Source organism: Leuciscus leuciscus, assembly GCF_965113295.1.
Source record: "Leuciscus leuciscus genome assembly, chromosome: 12".
Taxonomy (NCBI): Eukaryota; Metazoa; Chordata; class Actinopteri; order Cypriniformes; family Leuciscidae; genus Leuciscus; species Leuciscus leuciscus.
In genome coordinates, this window is record NC_138736.1 from 27,183,363 (window position 1) to 27,203,594 (window position 20,232).

The 20,232-nt window shown below is 38.2% G+C and overlaps 2 protein-coding genes across 2 annotated transcripts; both read right to left on the reverse strand.

Annotated features, from left to right (window-relative positions):
- Nucleotides 1-639: 639 nt before the first annotated feature.
- npy (neuropeptide Y) lies at nt 640-2,949 on the reverse strand. The gene is made up of 4 exons (XM_082186350.1): nt 2,740-2,949; nt 2,247-2,434; nt 1,326-1,403; nt 640-1,125 (listed from the first exon to the last, which is right to left on the reverse strand). Exons 1-4 carry the CDS (start codon nt 2,932-2,934, stop codon nt 1,101-1,103), a joined length of 486 nt encoding a protein of 161 aa, XP_082042476.1. The 5' UTR covers nt 2,935-2,949; the 3' UTR covers nt 640-1,100.
- Nucleotides 2,950-16,295: 13,346 nt separating this feature from the next.
- fam221a (family with sequence similarity 221 member A) lies at nt 16,296-20,212 on the reverse strand. Its single transcript, XM_082186042.1, has 4 exons — nt 19,371-20,212; nt 19,014-19,187; nt 18,739-18,929; nt 16,296-18,605 (listed from the first exon to the last, which is right to left on the reverse strand). The coding sequence occupies exons 1-4, from the start codon at nt 19,433-19,435 to the stop codon at nt 18,370-18,372; spliced, it is 666 nt and encodes a 221-aa protein (XP_082042168.1). The 5' UTR covers nt 19,436-20,212; the 3' UTR covers nt 16,296-18,369.
- Between the last annotated feature and the right edge of the window lie 20 nt (nt 20,213-20,232).

Genomic DNA, 20,232 nt, shown 5'->3' on the forward strand with positions numbered 1-20,232 from the left:
TGACCTAGACAAAAAGTAAATTACATAAAGTGTTAACTAGGGAAAGACCAGGAGCTATACGTGACAAGTAGAGTCTGACAAACCTGAAGATAATAAAACATTGAAGAAGATAATAAAACATTGAAGCCTTGAAAAGCAAACATTTGCATATGATGTAGATCAGCTCTTACAATTTTAATGCTTTGCACGTCACATTTTCGTCACCTGCATGATGAATGTAAATGCCTTTTACGGCACCTTTCTAATGTCCAAAGTATATCAATAATTGTGCCATGGACTTTTTCAAATTTATAAAGATCACTTCCTGATCAATCATTTTTGGATTTGGACATAATGTGCTTCACGAGTTTTACATTTTGCTTTTAACTTTGGAATGTGTCTGATGACCCTTATTCAACATCTGCATTGGTTGGCTACAATTACCTGACGGCTGAAACAACCTAGAATGAGTATATGACCAACGGGCCATTTATTGCAATTTAAAATGTAACAACTTCAATCAACCTTGAAAAATGTAGCCTCAGAACAATGAAGCTCTAGAGAATTGTTTAAGGAAGGGCTGTTTTTAAAATATAGCCTACTATAACTTTTAATATATTTGTTTTTACTGCCAGGAAACAATTGTATTAAGCTCTGATATTCTTAAACTTGACTGATATGTTTTTATTGAAAGTAGAACACAGGAAACAAAGACAACTCATTCAAATATAGTGAACTTTATTAGCACTGTTATACTGTACAGTTAGTAATGTTCTCTTTTGATATTTGGGATTACAATGGACACAACACGCATACACACAGTAAGTCTCTGTACAATTGTCTTGTTGGGCGGCTGACTGATCTCCGATGAGTCCAGAGCGGGCACACGTCAACAAGGCCATATTCAGTGGAACCCTATCTTAGCATTTCACATAGACGCACACTTGTACAGACATAAGGATTTGAATGTTCTGCAGTGTTTTCACTATTCTGATTATGGATGTGGTACTTCACAGAAAGTTGTTGATCTTGATGATACAGAAGATTTCAATTTGATGAGATTTGGTGACCGTATAACAGGATGACACATGGATATGACTGTGTTAACACAATTGCTGAGATCACCACACCAAATGGTCCTCATATCTGTGGATAAACAGCCATAAATTCTTATAATCAAAAAAAAAAAAAAAAACTTTTTACACAATAAAGTGTTCACTGTTACACTTGATGTTTTTATTGTTTAGCTACTTAAGAATGGTGAATGGAACACTATGATAATAATATTGTCATAAAAGAATAATGAATTCATTATAAGCTGTCTAAAGTCAGTTTATAAGCCTTACCTGGTCTGAGGATGGGACTCTGTTTCACCAATCAGAAGGTCTGATATTAAGGTGTCAGCGCTGGACCGTTTGCCATACCTGTCAAACAGAACAAATACATCAATCACACCAGTGGAAGAATGATACAGTGGGCTATACTTATGAGTGGAGTTAACTTTTGTAAAATCATTTTGTCTTTTTGCGCTTAACATTTGTAAAACATCAACTTACTTCACGATTTCCACTTACCGTGGAGTAAAATAATACGCACTAACTGACTATAAAGAACTTCTGTAGTTACTGAAACTTCGAAAATGAAGCTAAAAAGCTCATTAATACTAATATGAAACAATATTCCAGCCCCCATTCTAGATCACATAGATCCCAATGTCATTTAAACTTGATTCCCACAACTAAAATTTACGCTTAGAATGAAGTGCATCGTTTCCATTTCCACGTGCAGTCTAATCTATGTTCTTCCTTTTTCTTTAAGCGGAAGGAAAACAATAGGCTACTTTAGTTATGCGAAGGGATTTGAGTTTATTTGTAACCGTTCCTTAGTAGCCTATTTCTCTTTGTTACTTCACTTGCTGAATTTTAGTAAGTACAAAACCACATCCCGCCGTTAAACACATTTTAAGCGCTGTGTAGTGCGCAGTCAATTAGAGAGTCAGCGGGGGTTTATCTATGGATTAATCCAGTGCTTTTGAAAAGACAGAAACGGAACTATAGTTTTCCAGTCCCCATGCAGTTGCTTCAAGGTAGAGAGCCCATTTTGGTGTTTTTAAAATAGGCTACAGATTAACTTTTGTCGGTCAAAAACTAGGCTAAGCGATGTTGTTGAGAGAAGAAAGAAAAGGAACAACTTGAGAAAGAATTTTTAAACATTTCCATCCAATTCTTTTGAGAAGTATTTATTATAAGTAAAAGTAAACAGCTCACCTCTGCCTTGTTATGAGGTTGATGTAGTGTCTTAGTGCAGAATAATACTTGGCGAGCTCCTCCGCAGGTGCCTCCTCTCCAGGGTTGTCAGGTTTTGTTGGATACCCTTCCGTAAGAGTTCCCAAGCAGGCGAACAAGAGGAAGGCGCACGCTGCCCAACCGATCCACATTTTCATGTTTGGATGCATCTGAGATAAAAAAAAATATATATATATAAATAAAAAAAAGCAAAAGTGTTTGTGCTAATACGTAATCCAATGTTCTAAAAACTAACTCATATAATCACAAATCTTAACAGAAGACGTTTGGGCTGGACTCTGGTCTGCATTAAACTAGAAAGTATGTTTTATGGTATTAATAGCGGTATTTAATATTACTAGCATAATAGAGATATTTCATAAAAGCTACATTTCATTACTTTCTAAAATAAATAAAACTTAATAAAATAAAGCTTCCAAATAATGTAAAAGCATTATATAAATGGTGCACTTACTCTTCCTTGTATGAGGTCTTGATTGCACTTCTTGCTCGGTGGGTCTCGACTTCTCTGATTTTCTGCATTCTGTGTCGTGTGTCGTCTGGTTTTATACCTGTACGGCTCGTGCCATAAAGACCGGAGCCCACGCGCAATTGCGCGCGACTCTTTTGATGCGCGCGAGCCCGCGTCACGGATTAAAACCTCTGTCATCACTGCTTTAAAACGCGCTTGTTTGGTCCTCATTTGAATGCGTGGGAGGTTATTTAGGGACGGTATTTTGCACTAAACACAAGAAGTTCGAATCATGACCTAAAATTTCCAGTTTTATTCACTTGTTTCACCTTTTAAACTTCTTCAGTTGTTCTGATGTTCTTTACTAAAATGACATCCTGATATCTACACGCTGAACCTAATAGGCAACGTTTCAGTTATCCCGTAGAACAAACAAAGAGTCCATTTATGATTATCATGCTATGTTGCATGTTATTTATAATGCCATAGGAAAGCTTTATTGCTCTTTCATAACTCGGTTCTGTTTCAATGAAGCATTTGTCTCAGATGTTTCCACTTAAAATTATAGATGGAACACAAATTAGTGTCATTTACAAGTGTCAACATACAATATGATTAATAAAGTTATAAAATTAATGTGGATAGCTTAGCCTTTGAATGAACTTTATAAAAAAATGTTTCAGATCATATTATAATCTTATAAAAATCTAACTTTTGATTGCAGACTGGGTATTTTGTCATTTCTGAGAACAGCGTGAGACATCATTCGAGAAGACAGTTTATTACTGGGGTCTTTTTCTCAAATGGAAAATCAGAAAAAACTGGGAAGGAAGTCCCCCCCCCCCTCTCCATGATAGGAAAAATAATGAAGTAAAATGGACATCCCCCAAAAACTATGCATACAATGATGTGTGTTTTTGAAGTCAGATTAAATTAATGATTAAAAAAAAACACCTTGAAATGGAGAGAAAATGAAAAGCATTTATTTATTCAGGCATGACATGAAACTGGGTCAAAATGCATTAGTTTTGCGGGAGCTAAAAAAAACTAAAAAACATGGCCATTGTGCTCAAATCATAGGATAAAAGAGTTAGAATGTGAATTTTTGGATTGTATGTGTGCTCTGTTGAGAACTTTGCATGGATTATTTGTCAGTACCGCAGTACGTCAGTCATTCCAGAGAGACTTTATGCATCATATACCACATCATGGCTTTGCTCTCTTGTTGAAAAATATTTTCACTGTAACCTGTCCCATCCTTTTTTTCTACTCTTTATCTGAGTACATCTGAGTGTGTTGCCCTCGTCAAAGGCAAACTGTCTTCATATGAATGACAATATAATATGTTCTTTGTGTTGTTGAATGAGGCTGTTGTGATAAGGAAAATGTTCTGGGGCCAGAATGTCTTTCTTTGTCAACAACTGTAGATAATTACATGCACAATCAATTTTTTAGTTGTTGTTACATAGGGCAGTGTGTCCCATTTTACCTCTTTCACTTTTTTGGTGTTTTTGTTATCTCTCTCTCTCTCTGCCAATCTCTCTTTCACACTGAGCTGATGAACAGTATAGAGCTTTGAAAGGAAGCACCTCAAAAATTCATCTCCAGAATTTGCCAATTCATCTCCATTTATTGCTGCACATCTGCTTCCACTCACTCAGACATGTATTAATTTTACTAACACTTGCAGCTCCAGTTTATATTCTTTCTGTTTTTGCAGCAACCACTGCTTAGTGTATGTATATGTGTGTGTGTGTGTGTGTGTGTGTGTGTGTGTGTGTGTGTGTGTGTGTGTGTACTGTATGTGTGTTTGTGTGTGTCTGTGTGTATATATATTTTATGAATAACGCTCAGGGAACGGGGGGGGGGGGGGGGGGGGGAGTATGTTTTACAGCAAGGAGGCACTATATGTTCCCTTTTAAGGTTGAAAATGTAAAAATTATTGTACTTTTTTTCTTGACTGTGAGAGTGGGGATATATAGTCTTTTTCTATGTACACAAAAGGCCTATTTCTCTCAAATATTGTTCACAAATCTGTCTAAATCTGTGTTAGTGAGCACTTCCCCTTTGCCGAGATAATCTGAAAACGAGTCAGTATCTGGTGTGACCACCATTTGCCTCACGCAGTGCAACACATCTCCTTCGCACTGAGGCCACATCCACACGAAGCCAGAGTTTTCCCTATCCGATATTTTTTTTCCCCGTTCAAAAAAAAAAATTCCGTAAACACGGCGTCGTCTCAAGAAATATCTGCGTACACACGAAACCACTGAAACCGACTCAAAACGATGTAGTATACATACCAGACCAGTATGTGGCGCTGTAATTCTGCCACAGACATACACTAAAAACGGAGAAGAAGACTTAAAGCATGCGCATAAACCTTGCGCTGTATACTATGGCTGTATACAACAATAATATTAGGCACAGTAGCTTCTTTTTTTCTTTTTTCTTTTTTAAACAAGAACTTTGTTGAACAATATGAAAAACCATAAATGTAGTTGCTGTGACTTAACGGTGTCTGACTAGTTGACACTTGGTGTGATGACATCATCGTTTCACAAAATGTACGGATTGGCCGTACACACGAAAACGCAAGGGCGGCGTTTTCAGATTTATCCACCTTGGGACCAGGTTTAAAAAAATAGCGGTTTCAGTCTCCGAAAACGCCGGATCCGTGTGGACGAAACGGCAATACGATAAAAAATGTATACGTATACGTCTCCGTGTGGACAGGCCCTGAGTTGATCAGGTTGTTGATTGTGGCCTGTGGAATGTTGGTCCACTCGTCTTCAATGACTGTGCAAATATGGATATTGCTGGATATTGGCAGGACCTGGAACACACTGTCGTCTACGCCAATCCAGAGCATGCCAAACATGCTCAATGGGGGACATGTCCGGTGAGTATGCTGGCCATGCAAGAACTGTGATGTTTTCAGCTTCCAGGAATTGTGTACAGATCCTTGTAACATGGGGCCGTGCATTATCATGCTGCAACATGAGGTGATGGTCGTGAATGAATGGCACAACAATGGGCCTCAGGATCTCGTCACGGTATCTCTGTGCATCTCTGTGCAAAATGCCATCAATAAAATGCACCTGTGTTCGTTGTCCATAACATACGCCTGCCCATACCATAACCCCACCGCCACCATGGGCCAATCGATCCACAACGTTGACATCAGCAAACCGCTCACCCACACGACGCCATACACGCTGTCTGCCATCTGCCCTGTACAGTGAAAACCGGGATTCATCCGTGAAGAGAACACCTCTCCAAAGTGCCAGACGCCATTGAATGTGAACATTTGCCCACTCAAGTCGCTTACGACGATGAACTGCAGTCAGGTCGAGACCCCGATGAGGACGACGAGCATGCAGCATGAGCATGAGCTTCCCTGAGACAGTTTCTGACAGTTTGTGCAGAAATTCTTTGGTTATGTAAACCGATTGTTGCAGCAGCTGTCCGGGTGGCTGGTCTCAGAAGATCTTTGGAGGTGAAGATGCTGGATGTGGAGGTCCTGGGCTGGTGTGGTTACACGTGGTCTGCGTTTGTGAGGCAGGTTGGATGTATAGCCAAATTCTCTAAAACCCTTTGGAGATGGCTTATGGTAGAGAAATTAGCTGTCTATCAGCATCTTGATATGCCACACCTGTGAGGTGGATGGATTATCTCGGCAAAGGAAAAGTAACACAGATTTAGACAGATTTGTGAACAATATTTGAGAGAAATAGGCCTTTTGTGTACATAGAAAAAAGTCTGAGATCTTTGAGTTCAGTTCATGAAAAATGGGGGCAAAAACAAAAGTGTTGCATTTATAATTTTGTTCAGTGTATATATATATATATCCCTACTTTGCAGTCAAGAAAAAAAGTACAATAATTACATTTCCAACCTTAAAAGGGAACATATAGTGGCTCCTTGCTGTAAAATATATACAGCCCCCGCCCCCCCCCCCCCGTTCCCTGAGCGTTATTCACAAAATATTACAGCTTGCTTTGAAAACATAACAGCATGGTCTATTGATAACACTATAAAATGTTCTGTCTGCCTTATTATGTTGAGGTAACCGCATGATAATAGCCTGAAACATGTGTATTGAGTTTGCGGTTTAAATCTGCTGCTAAAAAACAGTTAAAAGAAGTAGCATTTAAAGGACCACATTACGTCAGAACAAATTTCCTAGAAAATAATGTGCCGGTGATTATTGTGTTTTATAAGCTTTATTCAACCGTAGAAAAAATATCATTTAACTAAAATGATAAGTGTGTGTATGTGTGTACATTTTAAGAAGCAATCTTTCAAGAAAATAAAGGACAGAAGCGAACCACAGATATACTGGTGCTGTGGTGCCACCTGTCTCCTCCAGTGCTTAGCCTTCAGGCTTGTGCAAAGTCACAGGTCAGACTCAAAGGTGAGAAATAACTTTAATGAAACCTGCTGCATCTCTGTCTGACCCGTAAACTCATGTCTTAGAGCTGCCAATCCAATAATGTCTGTCAAGAAAGCAGGTAAACTGGGATCATGACGTTTTTTTCATCACCTGTTCATTCCTATACATAAACATGTCTGTATATATACCAGAATCAAAAACATCAAAACAATTCCCATTTTCCCAAATAGAATTTTAGAGCTGCATTAGTGGTGGGGATTTATCAATGAATCTTTCTGCAGGTTACAAAGATATACCAGTAAGTGGTAACAGGTTACTGTCTTTATGTTAATCAAGCTATTGACTTGTTCATTCAACCAATTTGTTCAAAAACATGAATCACCCTGTGTTCCATTCTGAAGGTCTAATATGCCTTAATCCCTTCGAAGGGTTTGCCCTCTAGAGTGAGAGATTCGAAGGAATGTCGTTTTTTTTAAGCCAAAAAAACTGGCGCTTGGAACGCACTTTTGCATCATCTTTCCGAGCCAATTAAGGAGGCGCCATTATTGTACAATAGAGTGCAACCCCCAAGTTGATTTTCAATGATATACAAACTTTTAAAGACAGCCCTACTATGAGCTACAAGGATATTTAATGATGGTATTTGCTTCAGCTGAAGCTGTCAGCCCACATCATTTTAATTTATTTCTAAAATAATTGTGTTTTACAGTGGAATTTGTGGTGAAAAACTACATTACCCATGATGCTGTACAGACAATTCCACCAATCAGAGAGTTGCCACTATCAAAATGCACCAAAAGAGCTCTTTGGTTCTGCCCACTAATAAAGTCAGCCTCAAAATACTTAAAAGTCCCCTGTGGTGAAAATCAAGTTTTTAATGTTGTTTATATGTTTGTGTGTGCTTTAGGACTAACCATGTGCAAATTCATAATTCAACACCATTGCTTGAGTATTTTCTCTTAAAAATGCAGTTTGAAATCGCTGGTGTTTCTGACGTCACAAACTACCTTGTGACCAATTACGTCAATGTTGCCAGCGGGATTTAGCATATCATTAACTGATGTAGTGGAATCTCAAGAAAAGCCATGCAGGTTATCCCGGTATATGTTTCTGTTGATTTGAAAAATTAGGTTGATTTAGCAATATAGAGGGTGTATGATGTATTACAATGTTATGATGAACTATATGCCTTTTGAGGTTCTAAGCTGTTCAAAGCATTTCTAAGGATGCTGAATTTTAGAAGGCAGCTGTCTGACTCAGAGATTGTGAACGGGAACATGGTTTGTGTAACACATTATTAGCTGTTTGATAACGCAGTCAAGCAAAAGACTAATCATATTAATTACCGTTATGCCATACCATTGTGCAGCGTTTACCTCAGGTAGTTTAACGAGTGGATCTCTGAGCTGGTGTGAGTGAATAGAGGTGGGGCTAATTTGCATATTCATTGATCCACAAATGAAGCAAGGGTGTAGAGTTACATTCAAGCTATTTTAAGGCATGAAGAAAAAAATTTCACTGAAAAAACGTTTAAATATGTAATTTTGGTGATCAAAGATGAGTTTTAAGGGATAAAATGATTGACTACAAGGGGACTTTAAATATTTGTATATATGTGCATATTTTGCAATTAGCTTAAAATATATTGTTCGACATTTTTAAATGAGTAGTTTTATATTCGATTATGCTGTTTGCAATGCTTCATGGGATTGTGGTTATTTCCCATACTAAAGCTGTTAAATGCAGCTGTTATATGGGAAGAAGGAGGCGGGAACCGGTGACCATTTAAAGACTTTTAATGAATAAATAAACACATACAAAAACTAAAGTAAAGACGGCAGCCCCTCACGGACCACTGCCGCCACATATAAACAGAACATCAAATAAAACAGTCCAGGCCTGGTCCTCTCTCGTCCTTCACGGTCATCGCTCCTCCTCTTCCGCTCCTCCGTGAGAGATACGAGACCAGTGCATCGCACAGGTGTCGGTCATCCTCAATCACGCCACCAGCCGTTTTCTCATGGCCCTCTGCCTCGTCCTGCTCGCCACAGTGATGTTATGATTTATGTCGTAGCTAGTTGGCTTGGTTCAGACTCTTTTTTTAAAATCCCTATGGGAGAAATGAATGGAAACAATACTTGTACTTGAGGGACCCTTCAGTATGGCGGCAATGATTGTTCTCACTCTGAAGGGACCGTCGAAAGCGGATTTATCCCATTTGGAGAACACAGCCTCGTTCAGGTACAACACAAGTTTTTTAATGAGGGATCCAGGTTACAATCTCTTTTAAGGTGTCCTTGTTACAGTGTAATTATACAGTTAAGTACTGAGTAATGAGTAATTGCTGTTCACTCTGTTCATGCTACCCTTGGGAGATATCATTAGGAAGCATGGCATTAGTTTTAACTGTTATGCTGATGATCCTCAGCTCTATATTTCTTCATACCCTGACGAAACTTACCAATTCACAAAATTAACGGAATGCATAGCTGATATAAAAAACTGGATAACTAGTACTTTCCTACTACTTAATTCTGAAAAAACAGAGATTCTAATTATTGGGCAAAAAACGTCCTCACGTAATAACCTAGAATACTGTCTATCACTTGATGGCTGATCTGTCAAGTCTTCGTCGTCGGTTAGGAACCTGGGTGTGCTCTTTGATACCAATCTTTCATTTGAAAGTCACGTTTCTACTATCTGTAAAACCGCATTCTTCCATCTTAAAAATATATCTAAATTACATCATATGCTCTCAATGACAAATGCGGAACAATTAGTTCATGTGTTCATGACATCAAGGCTAGATTATTGTAATGCTCTTATGGGTGGTTGCCCTGCACGCTTAATAAACAAAATACAGCTAGAGTTCTTACCAGAAAGTGTGACCATATTAGCCCCGTTCTGTCAACACTGCATTGGCTCCCTAAATATTTTTAAATATTGCTGATTACTTACAAAGCATTAAATGGTTTAGCTCCTCAGTACTTGAGCGGGCTCTTAACGCATTAGTCCTTCACGTCTATTTCGATTTCAAAATTCTGGCCAGTTGATAATAATACATAGAATATCAAAATCGACTGCTGGCGGTATATCCTTTTCCTATTTAGCACCAAAACTTTGGAACAATCTTCCTAACTTTGTCCGGGAAGGAGACACACTCTGTCATTTTAAATCTAAAAACACATGACTTTGAACTAGCATACACATAACACATTATAAACTTCTATAATTCAATGTTAGGCTGCACAGATTAGGTCAGCCGGACAGAGATGGGCACAAATACATCAAAAAGTATTTAATTACAAATTACAAATACTTACTCATCAAATGTATTTAAATACAAAACAAAATACTGCTGTGAAAAAAGTATTTAATTAAAATACAAGTAATTTGTATAAATTAGTCTCTCTGTTTATCCCAAGGTTTACCGCAGTCTGCCGGATCCAGGCCGGATCCAAATCTGATGAATGACCTGCGCCTGGACACGACGACAACGCAGTCCTGAAGTGTCAACTGGTCTCTCCCCTGTGAAGGCCTCCTTCCCTTCCCTTTACCTCTGTACCGATAAAACATTGTCAAAATAATTCCGGTTCACATGGCTACGCGGAAGCAATAAAAAATTCTGTAATATAAATTTTTGAGGCCAGACAAGTAATTTGTTGAGGTCAATTTGTAAAGAAAGACTACACACCTGCGCACATATATATTCAAACACGTATACTTATAGACTAAACAAGTAATACGCACGCTGTCAGCGTTCTCATAGGTTCACGTTTTTTAAAGTTTGTGCAGGGATAACTTCTTTTTTTTTTTTTCAAGGCTTGCACGATGGAACCTATTTCAAGGTTTGCGTTCTCGAGCCACCAGGCACTGTTGTTGTGCAGATGCGTGGCCGGAGTGCATTAAGGGTTTTCTGTTAGATTGGTGTCGTGTTAGCGTCAGTTAGCTAAGTTAATGACTAATGATCTTTGCAATGAAAGTGAATCAATCAAAACAAACTTTAGCTGGACAATAACTTTATTGAGAGCTGCTGTAAAGCCAAAACAATCTCTGTTACTTTAATTTCCTATTATCACTGTAAAGTTGCTTTGAAACAATGTATATTGTTAAAAGCGCCATATAAATGAAGGTGACTTGACTTGACTTAATATTAATTAACAACACGTACTTACGATAGGGTTCGATTTAGAGTTTGGTTTAGAGTTAGTTGCATGATTTACTGTTATTACTAATAATAAGTACATGTAACATGTAACAAGGACACTGTAAAATAAAGTGTTACCGTGAGCCATTGAATCATTAATTCAATTGATTCATTTAAAAATGCTGAATCATCCAGGAACTAAACCAATGCTGTTCGGTGTTGTAAAGTTCTTTTGTGTCTTTGTTTGGAACAATTTTCGTTGATGGAGCAACAACAAAGTAACTGGCAATACTCTATCTAAAATGTAGGCTAAATTACTCAATACATAAACTTCTTGTTTATTGAACTGTTGTATAAAATCACACACATGTAAATAGTCCTACATATACAGTACTTGTCTAAAGTAAAGGCTGGTTGTCTGAAAAAAAAAAGCAGTTACACTCACTTGCTTGCAAAAATGTCTGACTCACTATTTGCAATTATTGCTCTTGTTTCTTCTCCCATTCACTGTGTCTGACTGGTTTAACATGTTACATAAAAGCCTTTATGTTAAAGAAAAGCGTCCAAAGATAAGAACGTCAAACTAATTTCGCTCCACTCAAACACCAATTGTCTCTTTTCTCTTTTTTCCACCTCTCCCTCTCTTTCTCCTTATCATTTTCTCAGGGCGGTTTTACAATGTCTTATTAATCTATAAAAACATGGAACTTCACTTCAACTTCACATGTTCTTTTGTTTTTACAAAAGTCTGTTTCTGTTCGCTCTTCATAATTGTTATTTGACTCTGTCCATTCCTACGCTTGAGTCATGGACGTTGGCAAAGACAGATTACTAACTGAACAAATGGGGCCCCCATGAGAGGGCCCTTGTGGCCAGACGCCTGAAAAAAAGCTACTGCAAATGTAAAATAATAGACTTACTGACACTGTCTGAATGTATGCCTGTGACTACTGGTGCAATTTGAAATGAAGGCAGAAATGAGAAATGTCCTTATAGCACCAACAGCAGTGCATTTTTGAGCTTAGAGCTAGTGTGGTACATTTGTTTCTTTTGCAAATGGTTACAAATAAGGTGTTTATTCTTGTAACTGCCATTTTATATCTCACAATTTTGACTACATATATCTGTGGTGTAATTTCTTGTTATTTGGAAATAGAAAGCGCTTCTCACAAGTGTAAACCTCTATGCATTATATCATATTCCATCCAAGTTAATTGTGTTTTATTACCAAAATATTACTGCACACTTTGAAAACATAACAGCGTAGTCTAATGATAACACTGTCGTGGTTAGGTTCAGAAAAAGAAAAAAATGTTCACAAACAAAAGGTTCTTTAATAAAACAAACTCAGGTAATTCAATAGCTGGAAGGGAACGTAACAGCATGTGCGACCAAGGACCCTGGTGAAGCTGCAGGGAAGGCAGGGCCAGAAGGAGCTGAAGGAGTGGAAAGCCGAAGTGCAGCGGAAGGCTCAAAAGTCCGCCACGCAGGCAGGGTGATGTCCGACCAAGGTGGAGCCAGTGGAACGAGGAAGCATTGCGATGCGCAGGGGACGATGGTCCCGGGTGGAGCCGAGGGAGGGACGAGCCAAGGCGGAGTTGGGAGAAGTTGCTCTTGCAGGATGTTTTAATACCATTCTCATGGCATTGTTTTTGGGCAGAATTATGAGAGAGCCTACTCCCTTGGATGAAAAGAACCCCACAACATTCACTGTTGGCACGACACAGGACTCATGGTAGTGTTCGCCTTTTTTCTTCTCCAGACAATCGATTTTCCAGATGTCCCAAAGAGTCGGAAGGGGGCTTCTTCAGAGAAAATAATTTTACACCAGTCTTCTGCTGTCCAAACCTTGTACTTCCTACAGAATTTTAGTCCATCCTTGATGTTGTTCTTGAAAAGAAATGCCTTTTTTGCTGCCCTGCTTGACACTAGGCCGTTGTCCAAAAGTCTTCGCCTCACTATCTGTGCAGATGCACTCGAAACCACCTGCTGCCAATACTGAGCAAGCTCTGCACTGGGGGTGACATGATTCCATAGCGGACTCTTCAGGAGGAGACGGTCCTGGTGCTTACTGGACACTCTGGGATGTCCTGAAGCTTTTCTCACTATTGTTGAACTTCTCTCCTTGAAGTTCTTGATGATCCGGTAAATGGTTCTTTTAGGTGCAATATTCTTTGCAGAAATTTCCTTGCATGTGAGGCCATTTTGATGAAAAGCAATGATGGCTACACGTCTTACTTTGGAGGTAGCGATCGCTAACACGAGACCATAATGATTGGAAAGACATCTTATCTCCTTTTATAGCAATCAGTCTGCTCTTACAATCCAATCAGAATAATAGACTAGTTTATCTGACTAGTTCTTGTTCACACTTTCCCATGTGCTGATGATAGGATTAGTGAAATGATGTTAGCTGGTCGTATTTTTGTGCCAGGCCCAGGGCAAAAATATAAAACAGTGTTCTTTTCTTCTTCTTTTTTTTGCCAATGAAGCTTTTTGCAATTATTTAAAATGAATTAGAAGATTCGATCACTCTGCACAATAATCTAGAAACAATGTGAATCAACACCACAACAACTGAAGCAACAAACTTTCATAAATACAAAATTGATGTCACTGCCAATCACTTATGGCCAAAGAAGTCAATGAAAGTAAACAATTTATGGAAAAAATCATAATTTAAAATAAGAAAATAAGAGTTTTTCTCTCTTTTTGTCATAAACTGCCTAAAATATTACAGGTTGTTCAATGCTAATGCTAACTTTTACAACTATTTTAAAAAATAGCTCACAATTGTGTCAAGAGGAGGCCTCCAATGAAGCTGTTGGTCTCGCAGGACCATTATCCGTCCTTGGCGGTTGGTCTTCAAAGGCAGAGACCATCATCAGAGTGCCATCATGTGTCTGAGTGTATTTGAGAGAGTCTGGATTCAGTAAGCAGGCAAATTGAAGTGTTTAGATGCAAAAACGATAGAAATCATCTTTTATTACTGTCAAGCAAACTTTTATCGATTTTGCTCAGCTGCGTGATTCCACGCTGGCTCTTGTCTCCCCCTTCACACTCATGGGCTCGGCGTGAATAAATAGCGTCACCAATCTCACAGTCTTCATCTCTGCTCCCTCACTCCTCCTCCTCATTCTTTTTCAATCCTTCAAAGCACCACTGAGCAGAATAAAGGATTTGAGAGGAGCAGAAGCACCTCAAGTCACGGCCACAATGCAGTCCCAGCGTCGATTTTCAAGCCTTTTAACAAAGAAATTGAAAAAAGCAATTGTCTTGACGCACTTTTAGGTCTCACTGCTTTGATTCCAGGTAATTGATGTTGTTCTTTTCAACATCACACAATATAGACTCTGACAATTGTGTGGCAATCGGTCAGGCTTATGGGAGACTGAGAGGAGAAACTCTTAAGGCGACACTTTACAAGGCTTCAACGAAATTCAATGTAATATAAACAGACTAATAATAAAGTCTGAACAGAATCAAGAAGTGCCTTGTGATTCATAGTTCGCTGGACAGTTCCTGACTTAGTATAGCAAGTTTGCAGTTTGAGTAAAACTAATAAAGTATTAATAAAGTAATAAAAACTTGACTTCATGAAATATATAATTGATTGACAGCTGCTTCGTGTGACGAATATGAGCTATAACCTAACACGGGTGAATATTTTTCAGGTCTATTTTCTACTCTTTTCTGTTCTTCCCCAAAGCCTGTCAATCACGACACCATGGTGACTCCTATAGAAGTACATCAGTTACTCTAAAGACCTCAGAAAGGTTTCCATGGCAAGGAGATTAGACTTGCGAAGAGGTATATATTTTGAAGCTTTCCTTTTTTCCTTGCATTTTTATCATGGTCTCCACTGACGGGGAATTTGTGAAGTGATTTCATTGCGTCTAGTCTTTAGATTTAGGTCATCAGGAAGATGTAATTTATACAGCGTAGACTGATTAGATGAATAAAGATTATCGAAGGCAAAATGACACCAAAGGATCTGTGAAGTTAGGCATCAGGGTTGATATCAACACACACACACACACACATACACAATCATCAAACACTCACACTAAATCGATATGTCACCTTTCAGATCAGACATCATCCCTTCCGCTAGCTTACTCCAGCGTTCTCTTTGGACACAGGTGTGTGTTTGTAGATTGTTTGCGTTCCCTTGGACACCAGCAAGCTTGGGTCAAAAAAAGATACTAAGTGTGTCATAAACAAATGAAGCCACAACAATAATCTGAATCACAGCAGTTCGTGATCTCTGCTCTGACAGACCAAGGTTATTCAAAAACCATGGCGCGATAGCAAATTGCTGTCTTAATCACTACTGCGATTACTTACTCATTTCAGCTCAGAATTAAAATTAATGCACTGTATCACAGCAAGGAAGAGAATTAATCTGATTTCAATGTGAATCACTTTAGTGGAGCACATCTGCTGAATCTAATCAGATTAATTAAACATTTACACCAGCTCCTTTATATGTAATCCTGTCCCGATTTTCTTCTATGTCGTCATTCAAAGCCTCAATTGGATGGTAATTTTATATTTTGTTAATAAACCGCTGCTTCTCATTTTTCATGCGATGCATTTTTAATGAGTTCAAAGAGCCTTTTTGATTTCTTCTTTCATTCTTTTTTTTTTTTTAAATCAAAGAAGTATATGGAAAGAAGCAGGACAAAGCAAGCGTTTCATTATTGTGGACTTATCACATTATTACAACACTGCATGTATGTGTGTTTGTGTGTGTGTGTGCATGGGTATATTTAATTAAGCAATTTCCCCTCCAACAAGTCACATCTTTTGAGCGCATTGGAAAATCTATATTTTAACTGCAATGCATTTTATAATTTTATGCATGCAGCAAAGAGGCCAGAGGGCCTGGTTTATGGCACTCTAAATGACTTAATCAGTTTTAAGCAAATATGGTATATCAAGTATCAAGAAACCCTCAAGGGATTTAAGTATAGCTGAATTTTATGTTCTCATTCATCAATTCAAATACAAATAGACTTCACAAAACATTTATTCATTCAAACTAAAAATCTCCAATGACAAATTGTTCTAAATGCACCAGATTCGGGTTGTTGGAACCCTGCTTTTAAGGTTCCGTAATGAAAAAGAGTTAGTTGCAGGAGATTAAACCTTAAACCCCAAAACAAAGATAAATTTAAGTATATATTTAAGGGTTCTAAATCAAAATCTAGATCATATAATTAAAGAAACGCATTAATTAGGAATATACAGTATACTAATTGTTGGGGATATTACACCTCAAAACTAAAATTCTACATAATCACTCGTTTCATTACAGTCGAATATGACATTCTTTCTTCCATAGAACACAAATGGGTATGTTTTGAAAAATGTTCCCACTGCTCTTTTTTTCACACAATGGAACTGGATAGTGGCCATGGTCTGTCAAGCTTCTGAAAGGACACAATCCATTATAAAAGCATTAGAAGAAGTACACCTTCTGATACCTTTGTGTGTGAAAAAGATTCAGATTTAAGTTATTCGTTAAAAGACTTGGTCCTCATTTACTATCATTATGGGAAAGAGCTGCTTGGACATTCTGCTTCCATGTGGTTTGATCCATGAGGAGGAAGAAAGTTATATTGTTTGAAAAGACATGAAGGTGAGTAAATGAGGATTTTATTCTTTGGGGATAACTATCTGTTTGAGGAATCTTTCTCTGTTTATTGTGAATGTACAACATGGCAAAGAACATCGGCCAACCAGTGAACTTAGACCCACTTCATGCTGTGTTTTCTCCTGCTCTTGGTGTCTTTAACTGATTTCTGTGTAACTAAAGATTTGAAGCTGAGGGATTTGAAGGAGGGGGACAAAAGAGAGGGAACGAATTAAAGATATCATTGACGAGGTAGAGAGGCGAAGGGTGCATAATATAATACGATCTAAATGAGGCTTAATATAAATAGAGGACCAGGCAAAGAGCGGCAGTACAAAAGAGACTTCTAAATAAATCAGCGAGGTATTTTCAGAGTGTTGGTGGCAATGAAAAATCCACCAATGAGCCGCGAGTTTTATTTCAAGTGTGGTAATGAGAAGAGTCTGTGTTTGGTCTCATCGCCGGTTTTTCATCACCGACGTCACCAAAGGCAAGTCTCACAGGTCACACACACTCGCATTTGCACATTTCATGAGACATACAGATGTTCTCGAGAGCAATTGAGTGGAGACGCATATCAGAACAGAGGAAGAGAGTAGGAACGTATAAAAGAGGAAGTCGTAACGAATCCAATCTAATGGAATCTTGAGAAGCTTAGGATGAGTCATAAAACATTCACAAATACAAATACAGAGTAGCACATTCAAACATATTCTAAATACACACACACACACACACACACACACACACACACACACACACACAGAACTAGTCACGCAAAGCACATACAGCAAACCATTCTAGTGGAACTGTACCAATGATTAGGGGTGAAATTGTTTCTTCTTTCTTTCTGCTCCTTAAACAGAAAATGATTGAATGCAAAGAGCCTGCAGAATACAGAGCCTGCAGAATTCACAGAGCACGCAGCCCTCTGTGTCTCATAGATAGAGAATAAACACTCTTTTAATTACGCACTTTAATTGCTATTATTGTTCTGAACATTACAAAGTAGAGAAGAGGAATTTAAAGCCAATTCATTGAAAACAAAGACACATCTCTCTCACACGGTCACGTCAATGCTGGTGAAGCAAAGCAGAGGCATGTGTGTCACTACTGACTTCTGCTGGTCAAAAGCAGATACTATATCAGGAATTTAACCAATTCAAACATGAATATTTTTCCACACTGCAGGAACATTTAAGTGAAACTAAAAAAGGCAAAAAGTTATAGAACTAAAATATACATTAATATACATTTTGACCTTGATCTGATCAGATACTTAAATTGTATATATATATATATATATATATATATATATATATATATATATATATATATATATATAGCCACACATATACTTACAATAAAATAAGAGTAATGTTGACTCTAAAGGTGTGTGTTAACCTAATGTTTGTAATGCCACCAAATCATTGATCAGGTGACATGTATATCCTATTGTGTGTGATGTTCACATGCATTGCCTATGCCACTGGGATCCAGTCTCAGGTAGCCTTCTGCCAGAGAGCTGAACCCAGTCAGGCCTCCCATAGCCGCATAAGGAACAGCTCTGCCCACCGGACGTCCCCGTGTCATGCGCTCTTCCCTGGTTTCAACCACCGTCACATGAGCATATCCAGGCTGGCCACATCCGCAGGTGAATGGACTTCGATAACCAGTACACTGAGTGCCTGCATGTATGAACAGGTAACTTTAAGACAAATGGAGACTCATATTATGTTTTATTGAATGCTTATGTGTTACATGATAAATTATGTTAGCTTTCATTTAATAATATATGGGATGCAATGGTGCAAAACTCACATTTCTTGCACAGGTGCCCTGAAACTTCAGCATGCTCACTGGTTGTGTGTTTGCATCGGCAGCGTACTTGGTTAGAGCCGTTGATATGAACGTATTCATAGGACACACAGAGACAACCTTTTACCCTACAGGGCAGGAGTATAGGCCTTTCCTTTGGCAACTCCTCAAAGTCTGTGCAGTGTTGTTTATACCTGAGAATGAAATAGAAACATAGAATAATCTGTTTTTGTATGTGTGTGTGAATATCAAGTATGTGTATGACTGGTGATCCATACCTGTGTGTACAGAAGCAAGGTGTCTCTGGTCCAATCAGTTTGCAGTCTATCTGTCCTGGGATGCCAAAACTGACGTAAAGGCGGTTTCGTAATCTTCTTGGCACTACTGTGTCTTTGTATTTCTTGTACTCATCCTCTGAAAACATCGTCCCTCTATCATCTTCCCCAACAATCCTTTGTAAAACATGGCATTCAATGATAGAGAATTACAAGATCACCGTTTCAAACTGACAAGCTTATTACTTGAACTACAAAGGAATGTACAAATCACCAGAACATGAAACAAACGAACAGGAAATGAAAAGTTTTTTAAACAGGTTTAGTTATCAGCTCATCGATTTCCTCAAGCAAACCCACCTTCTGTATTCTAAATAGGCCTCCACTGCATTGGTTGCATTTTTGTCGATTTGTATATTTTCCATTCCACAGTGATTATGAGTCTATTTTGTTGTTTTGTCATTTGATATATAAATTACAGTCTCGCGCTGCAACACTGACAACGGACAACTTGTTTGGAACGAAGACTTTTCTTTGCGTCTGTGACGTGTTTCTAGGCAACGACGAAACAATACTGATCAGTTTGTCTTACATAGTCTAAAAACCAGGTCTAAACCAGGTAAAAGAAAGAAGACGTTATGTATAAAATATACGAATATAAAAATCTTATCAGTAATGTCCAATATAGCCTAATATAGCCATTGTATTGCATCTCGACTACATTTGTACAAATTGACTACATTTCCCATGCTCCCTATGACTTTTACGTAAGTGCGTGATGAGCAGGTGACGAGAAGTCTCATACGCGATCGGTTCCTTCAAACAGTTATTTTAAAGAAAACGATTCAGTGATTCTTTTACGTTATGACGTAGTTGCGTACTTGCGTTATCGCATGGTCCTCGTGTGGCATAGTTTCTATAGCCTATTATAAATCATTCCAATAAATACTGTATGTAGGCACATAGGCCACAACTGTCTATGCTGCTTTTTTCCCAGTTTATTCATTAAGGTGTTTGTTGTAATGTCATGCTCATAAAAACATGAGGTCATTTACAACATAAATATTATTTGCGTTAACAGAAAATAATACAAGGAATGTACATCTGGCTGAAAAAAGTTTTTTATATGATATTATCCTGTTTTAATAACATGCAGTTTTGATCAGAAAAACAAAATCCAGAACGTTTAATTCGTAGGCCTACATGCCTGCTCTAACTTCTC